Here is a 22,760-nt window from a genome sequence, read left to right as displayed (position 1 = left end):
CATCGCAGGACTGAACATATAGAGACAAACAATCACTCTCACATTCACACCTATGGGCAATTTTTTTTTAGATTAACCAATTAGTGCATGTCTTTGGATGGTGGGCGGAAGGTGGAGTACCCAGAGAGAACCCACGCAGACACGGGGAGAACATGCAAACTCTACACAGAAAGGCCCCACCCCCTGTCGACTGGTGTTGGAATTGAACCCAGGACCTTCTTGCTGTGAGGCACGAGTGCTAACCACTGCACCACCGTGTCGCCCTATTCCAACCATCTTTACCAAATTTTACCACAGATAGGCCTAGGCCCTGGGATGAACCCATTAAATTTTGGGCCAAGTAGGCCAAAGTTCAAGGTCACCAAATCTCAAATTTTCCTATCTCTCATCATTGAGCAATTTTCGAAAATTCATAAAAAATTCAAAACAACTCCGATTAGCCTCCAACTTGATCCACCCGTAGCTTATAACAATATCTTGTATCTGGCACAAAATTGTCCACATCCACTGTAGAATGTGGACTCTGTGGACATTTACATTTAACACTGAAAATCCCATTTACGACACATTTTTCATTATAACTCAACAAATATTGATTGGAATTTAATATAATTAGACATACACATGACTGGTACCTAGCTTCAACTTTTTCTGCTGTATGGAACAACCTGGAAACTGTTCAATTTAAAAAGAAATAGTCGATCCACACATGCACACCGTTCGGGGTGCTTGGCGGAGGTTTGCGTTCTCTGAACACTTGTTTACATGTGTAATCACTTCCACAATTTGAAATGGATCAGAAACATCAAAATGTGTTTATTAACTTTGATGTAACTTTGTACAAACTAAACCCTCAAAAGCATAAAATCAAGTAATGGAAATGTAATCAGTCTTAAGATGTGTAGTTTTATGGAACAGTCCTTCTTAGTACAGACAGTGTTATTGTTATCTGTGGGACATGCAACCATGCAAACAGTTTTGGATGGGAGCACCACAAAAAATGATTTGTAACATGAAGTTTTAGCCATGCTCTCTGGACATAAATATTAAATTCCTGAGCAGGACGAATGTGAGAGCACACACACACACACACTATAAATACAAACCAGGCAGTTAAACACGGTAGTTACACGTTTCTTCAACTGTCTTTGAACCATTTGGCTTCTTGTTCATTGAAAGTGCGAAAACACTCGCAAAAGTCATCATTTGTTCCGTCCTCTTCGTTTCCCCTTCATATAAATAGGCTGAAACTACTGGAATGGTCACTTTTGAGGTATAGGTTGGTACATTTGTGCTCCATTTCAAACCCCTTCAAAAATAACTGTTACAGGATTGACATCAATTAAAAGGGACAAAAAAAAATAAATACAGGATTTCTCATTTTTAATACATTTATCGCCATCCTCAGCAGCACTGCTCCCTTCAGTGGGGGGGGGGTCACGGAGAGGTGAGGGGATCTCCTGAACATCAGGCCTTAGTACGCACTGTCAATATGAGTGACACGTCAGGGTCCTGTAAGTGTGCCTTGATGTTGTTGTGGAACTTTTCTCTGTACTGATTGAACTGCATGATGCTTTCTGGTTCTTCTGACAGCCAGAATTTATCGAATTCATACGCCAGGTAGCCTAAGAGGGGACACAGGCAGACATTTAGGGACTCTGTATAAAAACACGAGTTCACTTTCTGGTAGTTTTTACTCACAGTAAAGCTGATGGAAATGTTGGAGCTCAGGTGTTCCCAGGACTGTATTGTAAAAGTGGGGTTTCAAAGCTCCGCTCTTCAGGAGGCTGTAGGCCATTTCAGTCAAGTTGATTCCAACTATAGCGTATGAATACCTGAGATGAGATTTAAAATAAGAGGTCATGATCAACCAAAAACAATCAGCAGCAAGACAACAAACACTACTTTACTGTAAACAGATCTGACAGTATTTCACAGGTCATAAAACATACAGAGGTTTTTTTTGTGCCTGTATTAATATATCTCTTACCCAAGTTTAGGATGGTTTGCATGGGATAAGACCTGACGAGCTTCCTCTGTGTAGTTTTCACTGAAAAACCTGTAATACAGCAATATCTTTATTAATAATTTAATACAGATGTAGTTTATCACCACCAGTGTGTGCATGTGTGAGTGAATGAATAATGGATCAATAATGTAAAGCACTTTGGGCAAACTTGAAAATATAGAAATCCAGTCCATTATTATTATTATTATTATTATTATTATTATTATTCAATTCTTAACCTTTTAAAATAAGACAACACTCCTCTACCCACACTTTTCCTATCCTTCTTACGGATCACTAGTTTACTCATCTAAAACAACATTTTTTAAGTTTCAGTCACAATTTTAGTAATTACTTAAACCTGCTCAGGAGCCCTTAGCCTCAACTCAACAAGATTTCACATTAACCCATTAATTAAAAAAAAAAAGCATACTTACCAACAAAACCAGAAAAAAAATTATGGCTACAGTCACTTTCGTTTAAGTAAACCTGATGATTTAATGCACACTATTCCCAGCTATAACTGCCTGTAATAAAGTGTAAATAGCACATTTTCCTTTGAATTGAATAGAACATATATGGTGTGTCTGTCTCAAAATTTTGCCACAGGTTAATTTAAAAAATGAAGTGACAGTAAACATGTGCACAGCTGCACACAGATCAATTATTGACAGGGGTCAGTGAAGCGCTGCTGTATACAGTATGTACCAGGTTTAATGTTTAAACAGGCCACTCAAAGTCTGACAGAGCAGCGAATTGAATGCATTGAAGAAATGGAGAAAAAAAAAAACATCGACCAATCAGTGGAACAGCAATCGGTGTTTAGATAAACAATATACAGGGTGGGGAAGCAAAATTTACATTGAACATTTAGTTGTTTTTCCTCAGCAGGCACTACGTCAATTGTTTTGAAACCAAACATATATTGATGTCATAATCATACCTAACACTATTATCCATACCTTTTCATAAACTTTTGCCCATATGAGTAATCAGGAAAGCAAACGTCAAAGAGTGTGTGATTTGCTGAATGCACTCGTCACACCAAAGGAGATTTCAAAAATAGTCGGAGTGTCCATAAAGACTGTTCATAATGGAAAGAAGAGAATGACTATGAGCAAAACTATTAGGAGAAAGTCTGGAAGATACTATTAAAGAAGAATGGGAGAAGTTGTCACCCGAATATTTGAGGAACACTTGCGCAAGTTTCAGGAAGCGTGTGAAGGCAGTTATTGAGAAAAAAGGAGGACACATAGAATAAAAACATTTTCTATTATGTACATTTTCTTGTGGCAAATAAATTCTCATGACTTTCAATAAACTAATTGGTCATACACTGTCTTTCAATCCCTGCCTCAAAATATTGTAAATTTTGCTTCCCCACCCTGTATTTCAATCATATCCAAAAGAGCCTTCTCAAAATTGGTAGATACAGATCAAAGATGATATTATTCCTGTTATAATAACAATATTGTGGTAAAGACCAGATTCATTTAATGTACTCACACAAGGTTAATAAGTCCCAGCATGCCCATTCCTCTGAAGTCAGTCTTGGGGTCATCTCCCTGGAATCCAATGTCCCCCCATTGTTTGGTTATCCTTGATTCCAGTTTGACCGTCGGCATTAAAAGGTCCCAAAGCTGAAAAAACAAATTCATTCATTCAGCATTTCTTCATTCTACACATTTTGGTTAATACTGACAATAACATTTTAAATACAACATCTCCTTGTAGCTCCGACAGGTGCAATATCCTTCTGAATTGTGAAACAAACGACCATAGGTGAGAGTAGGGACGTAGACTGACCGGTAAATTGAGAGCTTCGCCTTTTGGCTCAGCTCCTTCTTCACCACGACAGACTGATACGACGATGACTCTCACCTATGGTCATGACTGAAAGGACAAGATTCCAGATACAAGTGGTCGAAATGAGTTTCCTCCGTACAGTGGCTTGAAAATAATATTTAATTCTATAGTGTGCTACATAAAGCATACACAGCTTGGCCATTCATTGGATAATTACCTCCGCCAAGGAGGTTATGTTTTTGCCAGGGTTTGTTTGTCTGTTTGTTTGTTTGTTTGTTTGTTTGTCTGTCCGTTAGTGTGCAACATAACTCAAAAAGTTATGGACAGATTTGGATGAAATTTTCAGGGTTTGTTGGAAATGGGATAAGGAAGAAATGATTACATTTTGGTGGTGATCGGGGGTGGGGGGGGCCACTGATCAGCCTTGGCGGAGGTCTGCGCTCTCCGAGTGCTTCTAGTTACTGCAATGATTTTGTTTATTTATTGTGTGTGTTTTTATGGTAGTCTTTTTTTTTAAATTATATTCTATTTTGCTCTTATCTTTCTCAATTTCTATTTATTATTTTATCCCATTTACTCATGCTGCACACACCAAGACCTGTGTAACTGTGTTTTATTCTGATCACGTCTAGCGATTGTATGACAACAAAGCTAAGTATGAGTCTGAATTATGTTTCGGCTGCAACAAATAAATTCTTTAACCTTAACTGATGCAGTAGCTTCTCATTTCTGAAACAACCATCAGTTTGATAGAGAGCATAAAGACAATGACAGCATTCACTGGGTTCATCAGGCATCAAGAGTGATTGAGGAGTACGAGATATTTTCACACATGGATTGACCACCGCAGAGTCCAGACCTGGACCCCATTAAGAGACTTTACACAGCGGTCTGACTCTCCTGTCAGCATTACAAGATCTTGCAAAAAAAAATTAACACAAGCCATGTAAGTCTGAATGGAAATAAATGCAGTGCCATTCATTGTGCATTGTAAAAGCATGATGTGACACAAACAGTGCCACAGTGAATGTGTTCTGTAATCGAAGCTGAAGACAGTCCAGTGAAATATTGTGTGTGGGACATTGGAGGCTGTGTAGCGGAGCAGCTGCTTCAATAATGTGCAGCTGAAGAACAAGGAATACCTTCAGCAGCATGGCCTCGTGTTCAGGGTTATCCGAGCTGAAAACTTCCTTTCTCAAATCTTCCACAGATACATACAGAGAGCTGTATCCTGTAATCTGTAGCAGACACACAGTGAGGCTTTCCTTGAACCTAAGAGAACAGGGAAAGAAATAAATGAAAAGGAAAAAACAACACAAATTCAAAGACCACACAGTCATGGAAAACAGCAGATAAAATAAGTAACCTTACAATGGATCTTTCTGGGGTTTGATATTCTTCTCTTGCATTATTTGATCCACACGTTGCTCTAAATTATCCTTGTTGGTTTTCAAAGCCTGTCGTAAAACCTGAAACACAACGCACAAGAGGCAGACAAGGCAGTGACAGGTACGTCAAAATGCGTTTAGAAACCAGAAAGAGAATTGGCATGGTTGCCTTAGGTAACCTCAGAATAAATGAAAAAAAATGAACAAGCACTTTTGTCTCTGGAAAATGTTCACTCAGCTATGATCATAAATAGGAAGTAAGGTCACTGATGTTTGGAAAGTGTAGTGGGAGATAAAGACACACTGAGTTCACAAGATATTATTTTATTGGTGTTCACGTGTATGATAGTGTTACAGATAATGACTAAACCAGTAGTGAAGCAAAGGGTGCTTCCTTCACATGTCATTACATAATCTGAGGGTTATGATACAAATTGTGGCACCTTGAAAATGAGGTTGTTGCCGATAGAATATTTCCAAACTTTCAGCCTTTTAGCACCATTACGCCTTCGTTAGACCAGGCCACAGTGATGATTCAGAAAGCCTTTTTATAACACAGACATTCAGATACAGTCTGACACCAGAACAAAGACATCTGGTGTCTTTTCAAAGCACATGTCAGTTCTGTGCATTGAATAGTGCCTGCTTATTTTTCTCTTATGACAGTCCAACAATATTAACACTGCTTGTATGTGATCTGAAAATTGTTTTATCTGTCGTTTTTTTCGGTATTTGGTTGTGAGTGGTTGCTTATTGCTCCACTTCTGCCTCCATCATCATTATTCATGTATCTGCATAGTTGTGATTATATTTATTATATAGTTACATGGATGGTAGAGGTTTCTATTGTTGGTACTAACAGCTGCAGCAGTAGTATACAGGCCTGGCCAAGCAAAAGTAAACATCAGGGTCAATTTCTCATTTCTCGAAAACAATATTTTTGATTACTCAGCATGAAAGACATATATCTCTAGTTTCTAAAACTGTGTTTATTTAATTTCTACCTGAATTACAACTGGATATATAAGAAAATATATGAGAATACAGAGTAAATTAAGAACAGCCAAGGTTGTAAATGAATGTATACAGTATAAATTCAGAATATAAATAGGAATGTGTAAATAAATATGTTCAAAATATATGCCTATGTCTAATCTTATGTTTCATAATAATCAAATACTAGAATGATTTCAAATGTTATTATAAAAAAAAAAAAAAAAAAAAAAAAACAGCAGAAAGATGTGTATTAAACATCGTTATGAAACATATGTTCGCCAAAGAGCGATAATTTCATCAGTATCTTAATAAAATCTTTGATCATTATTCTGGTGCATCACACTGAACAAACACCTCACTCCGTTACTTTTTATGGATTCTCACTCCGTTACCATGAATAAATGTCTTTTAAAACTAAAATAAAAATTATATCAGTTTCATTTTTGGATATGATGTACTCTCATATATTAAGAAAAGTGTGGTAAATATTTGCACTTTCCATGAGGAACAGCACTTTTTGGCATTTTTTCCAAACCTTGAATAACTGCTGTATATTTTTCCTCACTCTGTTACTTTGTCAATGAGAATAAATTCATGTTATTAATAAATTTTTGGTTATTATTCCTTAATGGCATGTTAAAGTTCTTGCTTAGACCTACAATTTGAGCTATTATTGTTGCTGCTAAATTCATTTTTAAAAACAGATATGGAATGATTAGTATTGCTGCACAGTGGTTTCTCACTTCATTACTTGCTTGGCCAGGCCAATATGCACTGTTAGTATTATTAACAGCTTATGGGTATTTGTACTAGTTATTGGTAGTTACACTAGCAACGGCAGTTCAAGTTTTTAGCAGTTATAGTTCAGTTTGCTGTGCATCCTTTAACCCTCTCTTTAACCCCAACCTGTTAAGGCAGATGATTCATCCTCCAGATTCGGGGTCTGCTCCATGTTTCTGCCCGATAAAAGGAAGTTTTTCCTGCCACTGTCACAAAGAGTTTGCTCCTGGAGGATTCTATTGGTGTCTGTGAATTGGCTTACAAGTCTGGTTTAGACCAGGTCTAAATGTAAAGGGTCATGAGCTAACTTTTGTTATGATGTGGTGTTTAATAAATAAAATTTGATTGATTGAGTTGTTTTCTTACAGTACATCTTATACTTCAATATAGCTAAGGAAAAAATAATTAAAGATCGCTCTAAATTTGCAGACTTGAACCTCAAGAGGATCAAAAGTTGGATGGGTGTTGTTAAGTACCTACAGCAATATAATGGACATAATGGAGAATGACGGAGATGGTGAATTCTGTAACTGAAAATCAGGGTTACTCCAAACACTGATTTCTCAACTCTTCCTAAACTAAAAACATGGCTATCATCTTATGAATGAATACAAGCTTTTGTCTTTGCATCACTGCATCTTTGTTATTTTACCTGGTTAAATATCTAAATTATAGCATTTTTATTTGAAATTTGGGAGAGATGTTTTAAGTAATATTTACAGAAATGTTCACTTTACTCGATGGATTCCTGTAATAATAATAATAATAATAATAATAATAATAATAATAATAATAATAATAATAATAATAATACTTGCAAAAACACTTTTGTTTTCCAAAGCTGTATTCTAGATATTCTTAAATCATTACTACTAAAAACTACTAAACCCTGTATTGAAACTGTTGAGCCACTTCTATCTTATGCCTCCCCACTGAATAACTCAAAAAACTTTAACAATTCTTACCTGGTTCTTTGATGACTGAAGGGAGTATTCTTCAACAGAGAAAATAACAAGTGGGTTAGTACACCTTACATTGAAGAAATATATACCAGACTTGAGATTATAAACAGTATATAATTCACCTGCTTTTGTTGCTCTTGTTGCTCCTGGTTTGTATCCAGAGCATATTCTCTGGAGTTCACATTTCCCTGTTGCTTGTCTGATAAACCACTTCACCCAGTATCTCAAGAAGGATGTGTAGACATACTGCCAGATATAACCCAGCATTTTCTAAAACACAAAAAGTAAGACAACCCAGATGACTTCAAAAATTAAAAAAAAAAAAAAAAAAAAGTTAATAAGACAAAGACAAAACATACACACACAACATTAAAAACAAATGAAACAACACATTGATATGCATTATTAGTGTCAAAAACTAAAATTACTCACAAGGCAAAATTACCCTTTCTGATACTTACAGCACTATAAACTATAAAAGGGAAAAGTAAGCTTACTGAGTAGCCTAACTATAGCTTCCATCGCAAAGTGGCTTCACGTAAAATCCTGTATCTCCTTATTGTTGACAGAAGGGTACATTTATTTTTATTTGCTTTTCCCTTATTTGCAGAAAACAGAGATACACGTGTGGGGTTTGTGGTTCTCCCACAAGGATAGGTTACATTTTTCATTACAAAATTATGCTATATTGTTTTTCTGAATTAGTACCATTCCATTTGCATTTGTTCCCACTCATAATTTTATGAATTTTATTTTTCTGTATTTTCTTCTCTATTTATTGTACCACTTATTTTGTGTGTTGGTGTTTTTCTTCTTAGATTTTATGGTGGTATTATTCTGTTTGGTTTAGTATTATATTAAATTTTGTGTTTTTGTATGTACTTTTTATTTTAGTCTCTTTTAATCTCATTTTATAACAGTGTATATACAATGTATCTAGAATGTATTAGCTTATATCTGTGAATATCTGTGAATATCTTATATCTTATCTGTGAAGTACTCGGACCTGTATTATTCTATATGAAAGGTGCTACACAAATTAAAACTGATTAATATTTGTGCAATAATAATAGCAACAATAATAATAATAATAATAATAATAATAATAATAATAATGTACTTATTTATTTTATTTAACCCGTATTTAACCAGGAAGTCCCTTGAGATAAATCTCTTTTTCGAGCACAATAAAGGGGAATAATAATAATAATAATAATAATAATAATAATAATAATAATAATAATAATATTTGGGAAATATGGGAAAATTTGTCTAGGAAAAGTAATCCCACGGATTTTAATGCTCTTCACATTGATTTTACATTAACCTGGTGCAGGTGATGTCCCAAATGACTTGGGCTTTTAGGAGAGACACTGGTTCTCGAGTAAATTTACACAATTCCTCTTCCATCACTACTTGCTGAGCACATAAATCTAACCATTACGAATGAAAATAGTGTGACCACAACTGCAGTTTGTGAGATGATGCGAATAGTTAGGGGCATTTACAACAATACTGCACTGTGTATTACAATATAACACATTATTTAATTTATAAGAGAAAAACGTTAAGCAGTTTGAACACTGACGTTGAGTCAAACATGTAGAAACTTCAGTAGATGTGGTAAAACTAAAAATCTAGCCAACATGAGAATGCTAGCTAACGTTTGAATAACCAGCATTGTCACAGCTAGCATATGGCTAAAGCTAACGTCAGACAAACGTGACCCGCAAACTTCTGGTAAATAAGAATACATGTGATATACTGGTATTTAAAGTAGCAAAATGACCACTGAATATTTACGCCAAAATACTACGAGCATGCTTGTTATCTCTTATTTTAACAAACTATCAAACTCTTATGACAGATGAGCCCTGGGTTCAGTTCAGACAACAGGTTGTCATTGTATTCGTTTAGCTAGCTGCATTAACCTAGATGAGGTTAGCCTTACGGCGCTAACAATGTGGTATACTTGGGAGATTTAAAAGCTGAAGTTAATTCTGTTCTTACCTTTTGTTTGCAGAAATGATGACAACAGCGGAAGAAATAACACTGCACAAACTTCCCGTCCAAGCTAACAGCTAACCTCACAGACGTGTGGAAAGGTTAGCAACGTTTCACTTGACAACAGTCTGGCTGTGGTGCGTTCAATGTCCGAACAGAAGCACAGACGTTTCATCCCCGCAACGTTAAAAAAAAAAAAAAAAAAAAAAAAAAAAAAAAAAAAAAAAAGATATATGTACACCAGTATTTCTTTCTACCAAAAGAGTCTTATCCAAGAGACATATATTTCTACCACACTAGATTTAGTATATTTTTCCAAAAATTGTAGACTCCTAAAGAGAATCTTATTTGTTCAGCTAACTTTCACAGAGTTCCATGAACATAGCATTCAATAAGCCAACACAGCTACAGCACCATCTACTGAGCAAGACTGTGTACTGCTGGGTTTTGGGATTGTGTTATGCTGTTTGCCTTTCCCAGTATTACCACAAGATGATGCCAGATCCACATTCTGTCTGTTTTATGTTTTAGGTGTTAAAATGCACCCCAGTCTGTTTATATTTAGGCTAAACCAGTAGGTTAACACCATGTGTCTGGTGTGTCATGGAGTCTTCTTTACTCCATGCTGACATAACCAGGTCACAGGTGTGGGTTATACTTTCTATGCCATGGTGTTAAGCTAATATTTAAAATGGTGGATGCGACAGACCACACATCTTAAACATATTCCCTTTCGTCAGCCATGTCTCTTCCTCTTCACTGGGTGCACACATGCCCTCCCCCTGAAGCTGAAGTCACACATCAGCCTATCCCGGGTTGTTCATCAGTGGCGCTCTCTGCTGTAATTAAGTCTTGGTATACCTTCTCTCCTAATCAGTCCCCCTGGGCTTTTAAAGGCAGCAGGTCTACCCCATACAATTACTGCATTTCAAGAGGAACTCCTATCCCAGACCAAGTCTAGATTTGAATATAGACTCTGCTAAAAGCACCAAGATTTTAACAACATCCTAGAGGTCAGACCAGGCTGGGAGTGAGTTTATAATGCTTACATTAACCCTTTCATGCATACTGGTCACCACAGTGGACAGTTATTCTTCAGCTGTTCACTTGTACAGGGTGGGGAAGCCAAATTTACAATATTTTGAGGCAGGGGTTGAAAGACAGTGTATGACCAATTAGTTTATTGAAAGTCATGAGAATTTATTTGCCACAAGAAAATTGACACAATAGACTAGAAGCACTCGGAGAGCACAGACCTCCGCCAAGGCTGATCAGTGCCCCCCCCCCCCCCCCCCCGTGGGCCCCCCCACGCCAAGGAGGTTATGTTTTTGCCAGGGTTTGTTTGTTTGTCTGTCTGTTTGTTTGTTTGTTTGTTTGTCTGTCCGTTAGTGTGCAACATAACTCAAAAAGTTATGGACAGATTTGGATGAAATTTTCAGGGTTTGTTGGAAATGGGATAAGGAAGAAATTATTAAATTTTGGTGGTGATCGGGGGTGGGGGGGCCCACGGGGGGGACCACGTTTGTCTGTCCGTTAGTATGCAACATAACTCAAAAAGTTATGGACAGATTTGGATGAAATTTTCAGGGTTTGTTGGAAATGGGATAAGGAAGAAATGATTAAATTTTGATGGTGATCGGGGGTGGGGGGGCCCACGGGGGGGCCCATTTCCAGACAAACGTCAGACAAACAGACAGACAGACAAACAAACCCTGGCAAAAACATAACCTCCTTGGCGAAGGTAAAAATGTTTTTATTCTATGTGTCCTCCTTCTTTCTCAATAACTGCCTTCACACGCTTCCTGAAACTTGCGCAAGTGTTCCTCAAATATTCAGGTGACAACTTCTCCCATTCTTCTTTAATAGTATCTTCCAGACTTTCTCCTAATAGTTTTGCTCATAGTCATTCTCTTCTTTCCATTATAAACAGTTTTTATGGACACTCCAACTATTTTTGAAATCTCCTTTGGTGTGACGAGTGCATTCAGCAAATCACACACTCTTTGACGTTTGCTTTCCTGATTACTCATATGGGCAAAAGTTTCTGAAAAGGTATGGATAATAGTGTTAGGTATGATTATGACATCAATATATGTTTGCTTTCAAAACAATTGACGTAGTGCCTGCTGAGAAAAAACAACTAAATATTCATTGTAAATTTTGCTTCCCCACCGTGTATAGTCATGGGGTTTGTTGTTTTAGTTCCACATCAGCCAAGACAATGGACACTTATGCACCATCCCATACACATACCATTACTGTAACTTTACTGTTCTTGATAAACCTGATCTGCACTAACATGTTTTAGTGTAAATCAACTGCTAAATGTTATAACAGTTTTCTTAAGCAAGAAGTGTTTTGTTTTGTTTTGTTTTTTTTTGCATATTATCTTCATGAAGTGAGTAATAACTAGTATTAGAGTATGTTAAAATGTGAGAAAACATCAGATTAGCTGCATTAAAAATGTTTTTATTTCATGGTTTTCACACAGTATATCACTTTCTGATGATGGGTTTCAATACATGTTTCTTTGCTTCAAAAATTAAACACATGTCCAGCTGATGGACATTTTTGTAATTCTATGATAAATAGGTTCATAAAGAATTTCAGTCTCATTCTTTTTTTTCATGTCTAAAAATGAATAAAAACAGTCAGGAAAAAAAATCTTGACTAAGGTTGTCATAATTCATGCATGAAAGGGTTAACATAACATGACACATACGTTTTTGAACATAGCCTAATACAAAAGGATATCTATATTTAAGTGAATCTTGAGTGTTGTGTTGACATGAAAGTACATCAAACCAGTATCATACATTGTCTCAAGTCAAATTTTAACAAAACAAAACAAAACAAAAGAAGAAAATAAAGTGCATTTTATTTAGCTAGTTTGGTTCACTTATTAAAAAAAATAAAAAAATAAAAAATGTGTAAATGTTAAAGTAGGAAACACATCAAGCCTTAACATTTTCTTTGACCAAAACAACTCATTTAAGTATCATTTACCATCATTTTTAAGAGAGTGTTAACCTTTATTTTGTTCATGTGACTCAGTTTATTGAAGAACGTACTATTTTGTAAGGCACATATTTGGATCATTCAGGATACTTCATACAAATAGGTCAAAAATCAGAGAGACACAGACGAACTGATGTGGCTGAATAATCAGCACCTACAGGATGTTTTAGGATCAGAGATAAGATAAGCCTGTATTAGTCCCATAAGGAGGAAATTCAAGGTATACAGCAGCAAGGCACAAAAGGACACAAGAGCAAAAGAAGTGCAAAATCAAAATAAAGACAAATAAAGAAAGCTATATATACTATTCACAGCTGTGCACATGCTGATCAAGCCACAGGTTGGATACTGTTTGTATCAGAAGAGCTTGGCCCCATTGATGTCCAGTGGATAGTATTTGCCTTCGAGGGGGAAAAAATGACCAAAAAATTTTCAAATTGCACCTAGTCACTCACATTTTTGTGTTTTTTAGATTGATAAGTAGTACAGATGTAGGCCTATTAATATATTTATTCATGTATGTATTTTAGATTTAGATACTAAGTTTAAGACATGGATAAAAGGTTGTTGTTCCCTATGACAGTGTTCCATTTATTTAACAATACAGTCAGCTTAAAAGCATACAGACATTTTAAGTGTTTCTTCTTTCTTTTGTTTTGTTTTTAAAATGTACTTTTGAATTATAATGCAGCTCTTATTGTTTCTACCTTTAAAAAACAGAGCTGCATACCATAGATTATATATATATATAAAAAAAAAAAAACAATTATATTGCAGCTCGTATTGGTTCTACTTTTAAAAAACAGAGCTGCATAGCATAGATTATAAAAAAAAAAAAAAAAATTATATTGCAGCTCTTATTGGTTCTACCTTTAAAAACAGGGCTGCATATCATAGATTATTAAAAATAAAAAATAAAAAAAAATTATATTGCAGCTCTTATTGGGTCTACCTTTAAAAAACAGAGCTGCATAGCATAGATTATTTAAAAAACAAAAAAAAACAAAAAAAAAAAACAATTATATTGTGGCTCTTATTGGGTCTACCTTTAAAAAAAACAGAGCTGCATAGCATAGATTACAAAAACAAACAAACAAACAAACAAAAATATATTGAAGCTCTTATTGGTTCTACCTTTAAAAAAAACAGCTGCATAGCATAGATTATTTGAAAAAAACAAACAAACAAACAAAACTTGTATTGCAGCTCTTATTGGTTCTACCTTTAAAAAACAGAGCTGCATAGCATAGATTACAAAAACAAACAAACAAACAAACAAAAATATATTGCAGCTCTTATTGGTTCTACCTTTAAAAAAAACAGCTGCATAGCATAGATTATTTGAAAAAAACAAACAAACAAACAAACAAAACTTGTATTGCAGCTCTTATTGGTTCTACCTTTAAAAAACAGAGCTGCATAGCATAGATTACAAAAACAAACAAACAAACAAAAATATATTGCAGCTCTTATTGGTTCTGCCTTTAAAAAGAACAGCTGCATAGCATAGATTATTTGAAAAAAAAAAAAAAAAAAACAAAACTTGTATTGCAGCTCTTATTGGTTCTACCTTTAAAAAACAGAGCTGCATAGCATAGATTACAAAAAAATAACAAAAATTTAAAAAAAAAACAAAAAAAAAAACAAAAAACAACTATTACATTGCAGCCCTTATTGGTTCTACCTTTGAAAAACAGAGCTGCATAGCATAGATTACAAAATAATAATAATAATAATAATAATAATAATAATAATAATAATAAAAAACAACCAAAAAACAATCAATCCTTAACCTCTTGACACAAGAACAGGCATTGCAATATAAAAAAAATGCTCTCCTTTCCTTGGAATAGAATAGAACAGGCTGCCTTTGGGGTCAGTTCTATGGTAGAAGTGGTGATGTGAATGTGTGTGGGGCTCCTGTGGATGCCTGCCTGCCTGCCTGTCTGCCTGCCTGCCTGCCTGCCTGTCTGCCTGCCTGCGGCTGTGTGCTTACTGCACAGCCTCCATCCTATCCCACATTCATCCATTCATCTGTGCTGCTGCACCGCGTTGCCTGCGCTGGACCAGTTCAGCCCGGGATAGTGCGCACACACACACACACACACACACACAGACACACACACAGCATGAGAAAGTGATAGGTCCATTTTGCGATAGGTCCACTTTTTCCAGGCATGAGGCGCCGCTAATGAAGCGCTCAGAGGATGCGTCCGTCGGTCGCGCAGCGGTGACTCATTGCGCACTACCGCTCAGTCCTGGTGCTGGAGTTTGGGTGCTTTTGCCATGAAGGATCGATACCTCTAAGACCCATTTTATGACAGAAGGCGTGGTTTGATGTCACTGACACAGGGTTGATTTTCCATATTCATTTCTAGGGTTGACACGGACGCGCAAACGGCACGGCACAGCACGGCACGGGATATAAAGAGTCTGTGAAGGTAAGCCGTTCCCCTCTTCTTTTTTTTTTTCATTTTTCATTTTACAGCCTTTTCCTTCGTGTCTGATGTTAAAAATCGTCGCAAGGTCAAATCAAATCAGCAGATATAAATGGCCTTTGGTACTGTCGAGGTGGGACTAGATTCCACAGTGCATGACATGGATATATAATTGGCCTGAACAGGTCGTTACTTTAATTAATTTTTTTTTTTTTTTTTTTGGTTTTTGCATGAATCCATATTCTGCATACCCTGTTGTTGTGTATTTCCAAACAGCTGCAGGCAAAGAAAAAGAAAAAAAAAAGAAGAAGAAGCCCAGACACACTGGCGTTTTGATTGTTGCATATCTCAGTCTGTATGCTTTCCATAAATATAGAATAAATATTTGCACTTTGACAACATACAGGCAGATGGATAGTGAGAGAGCAACACAATGGACTACATCTGTCCATGACCCAGAACTGTACTTGGTTTAGTATTCTGGTTTTAATCAAGTCACACTTGAAAATATACAATTTCAGGTTATCAAGTGTATTCACAGATGGGCTGGTAAACTGTGTCAAGAATTAATATGTTTTATTTTTGGATCATGCAGGTGGAAATATAACAGGATGAATATTAAGGCTATAAGATAAGATAAGATAAGATAAGATAAGATAAGATAAGATAAGATATTCCTTTATTGATCCCACAATGGGGAAATTCACAGCAAACATATACATAAACATACACATACATGTAAAACAGTCCCATAAATTGAATAAAAAAGTGTTTAAAAGGAGAGTGCAGATACAGTTTGATATGAATGTAGTGCAAATGGTTATAAATATAAAAAAATATATATAAATACGGATTTGAATATATACAGATTTGGACAGGTGCTGTTTTAGATATATAAATATGGTGCTTAACATAGCAAGAAACTGTTTTTTTTTTTTTTTATAGCACTGTTGTGATGATGCCTCTTGAGATTAACCTCAAGTCTTTTCATAGATTAACTGCACGTTATATACAATACAGCACATCATCGATCATCATGCCCACGAGATGGCTTACTGATGTTCTTACAGAATTATAAACTGCTGTCTCTACCTCTCTTTATACGTACAGGCTGTTATGAATGATTCAAGTCCAGATCAGTGCTGTTCATTTGTCTGACTCTAAAGGATCTGATATTTCAGATGTCTGCTGGTGCTGCCACATTACTCCAAGAACTGGCCCAGATGCTTTTATACTTTTAGGAGGCAGACTGAGATGGAGCCATTCATCAAACGAAAGAGATGAAGAGATTTGTGGAACTATAGGTCCTTGTTTAAATTTTAAATAGGATGTAAGATCATAATGCTGTGCTGGATCCACCTCCTGAAGGGCTGGGTCATCTGGAGAAGAAAAAAAAGTTATCACGATGAATATTGTCTGAGTGAAAGTTGAAGGTGCTAATGGTTATTTGTGTTTATTCTTATGGTCAGATTATGAGAAATGCTTGCAAAGTGAGATATTACAGATTTGTAGGTCTCTAGGTAAAACAATTCTAATGATTCAATTTATTTTCAACATTAATGCAAAGTAAAAAAATTTTTTGAACAAAATTTTATTCATATTTCAAGCTTTACAATATGTACAATCCTTACATATTCTTAATGTAGAAAGCTACATATTTTTTATGACATAAAATAAATAAATAAATAAATAAATAAACATAACTTCTCGGCAAACTGGTACCTCAAATCAGTGTACTGTTACAAGGTCTTATTTGCATACCTAATATATCTGCCTACAATTATTTTAATAATTACATAAAAATACAAATAATATCCCCCCAGCGCCAGACTCTCAAATGCTACAATATCAAATCCAAATGGGTTATCAAAGGATTCCACCTCTTCTTGAACAAATCAGTGGTAAGGTTTAGGTTTGCTGTTATTTTTTCCATTGTATAGACCCTCACAATTCTTTCCTTCCGCTGATTTATTGTTGGAGGAAGTGGTTTATACCAGGATACAGTTATCTTTTTTTTTTGCTACCAAGACAAGAATTTTCAAAAGATATTCTTTAATCTTATTTAAAAAAATTAGCAGGGAGCACTCCAAAGATAAAAATCAGTGGGTCAAATTCAATGTAAGTGTGTAGTATTTTAGAAAGTTCCCCCCTAATTCCCTCCCAGAAAGACTTAAGTTTTGGACAATCCCAAAAAATGTGTGTGTGATCTCCAATTTGTCCACAATGTCTCCAAGTAAATTTAAGGAAAAGAACGAAACAGAGAAATTTTAGCTGACAGTGTAGGCAAAATATAACCTAAAGATTAAAAAATATGTATATATTGCGGTAATGCTAATGATGTATTTTACATTATCACACTATCACCTAGCACTACTCCTTTATATTTTCATGTTAAAAATTGAATTAAACATAAAACATGAACATGAAGAACATGTTTTCAAAAGTTGAAATCTTTCTGCTCGATGTACTGAGAAATTTCCAATGACGTTTTTAATATGATTGCATTTGGCTGATACTGAACACTTAACAGATTTAAAACCATACCATTTTGTTCCAATAGAGTAACTTCATTCATTATTCTCTTCTTTCCAGATGTAGGAAATGTAATATTTCTTCATATTTAATATAACCAAAGATCAGAAAAGGCTGGTGAATCTCACAAAACTTTACTAAATGTGGAACGTTCACAGTTTTAATCAACATATCCTTCATCTGTAACCACTGTCAGCCTACATGTCTTAATTCTGTACTTTACTTATTATCAGGTGTGCAAAGTTGGCTTTAGTCTGACACAGCATTTCTACATTATGTATAGACTGTTCTAGTTTTCCATTTGCATTATCATATCTGTGCTGGATATGATCTAAATTGAAAGATGAGCAGCTTTGCAGAACGACTTAAAGTACGCACTGAGTTCAGTTTATTCTGCAGTAAGTTAAATCAGGTGTAAGACCATCTGAGAGACAGAAAAAGACATCAGCTTCATCGTGACATTTGTACACACTGCCGTCGTACTGACTTGGACAGCTGACCTAGAGAACTGTTTTCATCATCCTATTGTAATTATCATCATCATTGTGCTTGGAATTAAATATATACAGGGTGGGGAAGCAAAATTTACAATGAACATTTAGTTGTTTTTTCTCAGCAGGCACTACGTCAATTGTTTTGAAAGCAAACATATATTGATGTCATAATCATACCTAACACTATTATCCATACCTTTTCAGAAACTTTTGCCCATATGAGTAATCAGGAAAGCAAACGTCAAAGAGTGTGTGATTTGCTGAATGCACTCGTCACACCAAAGGAGATTTCAAAAATAGTTGGAGTGTCCATAAAGACTGTTTATAATGTAAAGTATTAAATGTAATGTAATGTAAAGTATTTAACTGTATTATACTGCACTTCTGCTATTTGCACTTCTGATTGGATGCTAACTGCATTTCGTTACCCTGTATTTATACTGAGTAATGACAATAAAGTTGAATCTAATCTAATCTAATCTAATCTAAAGAAGAGAATGACTATGAGCAAAACTATTAGGAGAAAGTCTGGAAGATACTATTAAAGAAGAATGGGAGAAGTTGTCGCCTGAATATTTGAGGAACACTTGCGCAAGTTTCAGGAAGCGTGTGAAGGCAGTTATTGAGAAAGAAGGAGGACACATAGAATAAAAACATTTTCTATTATGTACATTTTCTTGTGGCAAATAAATTCTCATGACTTTCAATAAACTAATTGGTCATACACTGTCTTTCAATCCCTGCCTCAAAATATTGTAAATTTTGCTTCCCCACCCTGTACATCACTGGATGTTCTTGTAATCTCAATGTAATTATCTTTAACAAGTATTATGATTAAAGATGCAATAATAGTCATCTAAGAATTAAATACTTTAGTCTAATCTGAATGTTTTTCAGCACAATACCTGAAAACAAACTATTTCTATTTTCTTCCTTTAGGAAATTGTGCACAGTGACTGATACCTTTTTGCTCATCTTTGGATTACAACAATATTTAAAGACTGAAACAGTGAATCCAACATGGGAACTAATCCAAAAAGGACAGTGACGGTCCAGATGGTGCCTCAGCTGGCTGTGGTGGACACGCTGGGTAATAAGGAGTCAAATGCCAACTGGGCTAAAGAGCCCAACCTCAAGCTCTCTCAGGTTTGTCCAAAACCCACCCTCACATCTCCAGACCACAAACAGGATAACCTATCTGTGACTGCCGCTCCCACTAACATCATCCCACATAGCCCAAAAACTACTTTCAAAGGAGGTGAACCAGTTAGCAGTACTGTGTCGGACACACCAACATCAACCAACGGAAATGAGAAAAAATCAGAGAATATGGCAGGTGGAGACCAACAGATGCCAGACCTGTGTTTGAAAAGCCAAGGCGTTGGTGAGGCAGGGGGGGAGCAGAGTGATGCTAATGCTAATATGAGAATGATAAGCTTGGCTGATGAAAAGGAAATGTGTAAGAGCGGTTTGTCATCTGCCGTTGCGGCGTCAAAGGTCGACAAGCCGACCAACGACTGCAGAACAAAAGCATCAGGTACAACAAAGGATGAATGCGCAAAGCCAGGAGGGCTGGGGAGTCGCTCATCAGCAGCTAAGGCCACAGTAATAGAGGACAGTAATAAAAATGTGTCCGCAAATAATCCAAATCTAAACGCCTTGGTGACACCGCAACGTGAGAGTAAAGGAGGAGTTTCAGCTGGTGTTAACAAGGACCCAGCTGCACCACAGGAGTCTAAAGAGCTTCACCATATGCACACTTACCCACAAAGCTCGGTGTGTCCACAAGAGACACACAAAACGAAACAAACCACGGAAACTACACCTGCACCCACTACAACTGCACCCACTAAAACTGCACCCACTAAAACTGCACCCACTACAACTGCACCCACTACAACTGCACCCACTACACCTGCACCCACTAAAACTGCACCCACTACACCTGCACCCACTAAAACTGCACCCACTAAAACTGCACCCACTACACCTACACCTACTACAACTGCACCCACTAAAGCTGCACCCACTAAAACTGCACCTACTACAACTGCACCCACTACACCTACACCCACTACAACTGCACCCACTACAACTGCACCTACTACAACTGCATCTACTACACCTCTTATAAAGAAAGAAGACACAAAGAATTCCAGTTCAGCTCATCCCAAGGAGGATTTTCAGCCAGCAAAGACTCCACAAGTCTCCTCGGATAAACATCAGCCAATGTCCTCACAGAAGGACTCCTCCGCTCAGCCCCAGGCCATGCAAAACATGCCGACAGACGGGCAGGTGGCCGAGGAACCCAGCCAGACTGACACAGCTGTCTTTGAAGGGCAGCAGCCAGAGCCTCCCTGCAAGCTTTACAGGGAGGCTTCGACTATGACCTCATCTCTGTCATCCACACCAGTTAAGCAGTGTCATGATATGGAGGTCCAAGCTGTCGCAAACACATGCAATAAAGCTGTGTGCACGAGTCCAAGCCTGCTGCCCTTCGCTGTGACTCGCAGGCCAAGCGGTGCTGGCGCAGTCCCCAGGGAGGAGGCGCAGACCCTGGCTGTCTACCAGGTGGATGGCGGCATGGACCTCCATCAGCTGAATATCGATCCAAAGTCTGAGAAACTCACTGTTGAGGCTGAGTTGTGCCCCAACCAAAATACCAGCATGGTTCTATCCCAGCAGCAAGACTCCAGGCTCGGAGCCAAGCCAAAAGAAGGATCAGCTCTATGCAATATCCAGCCGGTATATCAGATCAACATTGAACACAGTAATCACAAAGAACCAGGAGAGTCAGGTAACTCCCAATATAAAACTGGAGTTCAGGCGGCAAAAACAGCAACTGCTGAAGCTTCCACTTTCAAATCAGGGACACCCCCAGAGACAGCTGGCACTACCAAGCCTGGATCTGCTGACAGTAACAATGCTGTACTGTCTCAGGCTACTGTTACAACCAAGGCAACATCAACATCAGCAACAGCAAACACTACAACCAAGTCTGATACAGCTAAACAAAAAGCTGCAGAAAAGACTAAAACAAAGGAGACGAAGTCCAGCAAGGACAAAATCAAACCAGAGAGAAATGAAGAGGAAGACGATCAGTCAGGGAAGCAGAAAGGAAAAAGCGTCCATGACGTAGTCTGGGACGAGCAAGGGATGACCTGGGAGGTCTACGGTGCCTCTGTGGACCCTGAGTCTCTTGGGTTTGCCATTCAGAGCCATTTACAGTGCAAAATCAAGGAGCAAGAGCGGAAACTCATGGCACAGACCTCCTTCCGAAAGTCAATCTCTGGTGTTGATTCACCGCAACATGGCAGAAAGAACAAAAGGAGGCAGCAGAATATTTTCAGGTCAATGCTGCAAAATGTCAGGCGGCCCAACTGCTGCGTTCGCCCCCCTCCCTCCTCCGTCCTCGAGTAGCTCAGCGCAGAGGTAGCCAATGTCAGACTCCTCCCTTTTCCTGGAGGTCAAAATGCTTGTCCTCTCCTTGTGATGATTAAAATGCCAAGTGAAACATTAATGGGAAAATGATCCCTGTAAAGTAAGTATACTGGAATGTTGTAGCAAACTATTTGTGATGTTTTTGATCAAAGACGACGAAGGTAGAGAAATAGAGATATGAACTGAACAAATCAAGACTTATTTTCTAGAAATAGATATTACAAAAAGAAAGGATCTCTTTTTAAACAAAGGCAATAATAGTGAAACGCATGTATATTAGTTACAATGGCAGTTGTATGACCTACAAAGAAGTGCAGATAATGGGGTAGATATAATTACTTAATATGAACATATCTGTGCAAATATATTAAAACATCTCATTACATTTGGTGCATTTGGTATATGTTGTTGAGGTGTTTTGGGGCCCTATATTTATAAAATTGCTGTATTTCTTTTCTTGCACATTTATTTTCAGTGAGTTACTACGTTGTGCAAAAAAGGGACTGTATGCATACATGCGCTGTTTAATCTATGTTCTTTGTTTTTTTTATTAAAACAAGAAAACCTACATGACTTATTTATCATGTGTGGTTAATCCCCAGAAAATGGAGTATTAGTGTTGTATGTATCCTTTATTTAACCAGGGGAAAAAAAAGACCTCATTGAGATTACAAATCTCTTTTCCAAGAGTGACCTGGCAAAGAAAAGCATATCTGTTAAAAAAAAAAAAGAAAGAAAGAAAGAAAGAAAGAAAGAAAAGAAAACATGCTGAACTTAGACAAAATACACAGACCATTAAAAAATACACAAAGTAAATATGATACAAAGAAATAAAATGACAGATCAAGCATGTGAAAACACTAGAGGAGATTATTTTGTGTGTACGACGAGTC

General features: G+C 36.8%; 2 protein-coding genes across 2 annotated transcripts; one reads left to right on the top strand and one right to left on the bottom strand.

The window, feature by feature from the left end:
* Nucleotides 1-792: 792 nt before the first annotated feature.
* Nucleotides 793-10,085, bottom strand: elmod2 (ELMO/CED-12 domain containing 2). The gene is made up of 9 exons (XM_030140436.1): nt 9,951-10,085; nt 8,063-8,210; nt 7,944-7,972; nt 5,186-5,283; nt 4,957-5,086; nt 3,515-3,648; nt 1,991-2,059; nt 1,702-1,835; nt 793-1,625 (listed from the first exon to the last, which is right to left on the bottom strand). Exons 2-9 carry the CDS (start codon nt 8,205-8,207, stop codon nt 1,468-1,470), a joined length of 897 nt encoding a protein of 298 aa, XP_029996296.1. The 5' UTR covers nt 8,208-8,210; nt 9,951-10,085; the 3' UTR covers nt 793-1,467.
* A 9,330-nt stretch (nt 10,086-19,415) lies between these two features.
* On the top strand, nt 19,416-22,435 carry gprin3b (GPRIN family member 3b). The gene is made up of 2 exons (XM_030140386.1): nt 19,416-20,259; nt 20,545-22,435. The coding sequence occupies exons 1-2, from the start codon at nt 19,447-19,449 to the stop codon at nt 21,844-21,846; spliced, it is 2,115 nt and encodes a 704-aa protein (XP_029996246.1). The 5' UTR covers nt 19,416-19,446; the 3' UTR covers nt 21,847-22,435.
* Nucleotides 22,436-22,760: the final 325 nt, after the last annotated feature.

The sequence above is a fragment of the Sphaeramia orbicularis genome, chromosome 1 (genome assembly GCF_902148855.1).
Source record: "Sphaeramia orbicularis chromosome 1, fSphaOr1.1, whole genome shotgun sequence".
Classification (NCBI taxonomy): domain Eukaryota; kingdom Metazoa; phylum Chordata; class Actinopteri; order Kurtiformes; family Apogonidae; genus Sphaeramia; species Sphaeramia orbicularis.
This window is presented reverse-complemented; position numbering and strand designations above follow the sequence as displayed.

What these genes read in the sequence shown, in the direction of transcription:
- gprin3b (XM_030140386.1), top strand. Translation starts at nt 19,447, where the DNA reads ATGGGAACTAATCCAAAAAGGACAGTGACGGTCCAGATGGTGCCTCAG. An exon ending in CGGAAACTACACCTGCACCC is followed by an intron (nt 20,260 to 20,544) that starts ACTACAACTGCA and finishes ACAACTGCATCT; the next exon opens with ACTACACCTCTTATAAAGAA.
- elmod2 (XM_030140436.1), bottom strand. Translation starts at nt 8,207, where the DNA reads ATGCTGGGTTATATCTGGCAGTATGTCTACACATCCTTCTTGAGATAC. An exon ending in TTCAGTCATCAAAGAACCAG is followed by an intron (nt 5,284 to 7,943) that starts GTAAGAATTGTT and finishes GTTGTGTTTCAG; the next exon opens with GTTTTACGACAGGCTTTGAA. An exon ending in CTGGGACTTATTAACCTTGT is followed by an intron (nt 2,060 to 3,514) that starts GTGAGTACATTA and finishes GCTGTATTACAG; the next exon opens with GTTTTTCAGTGAAAACTACA.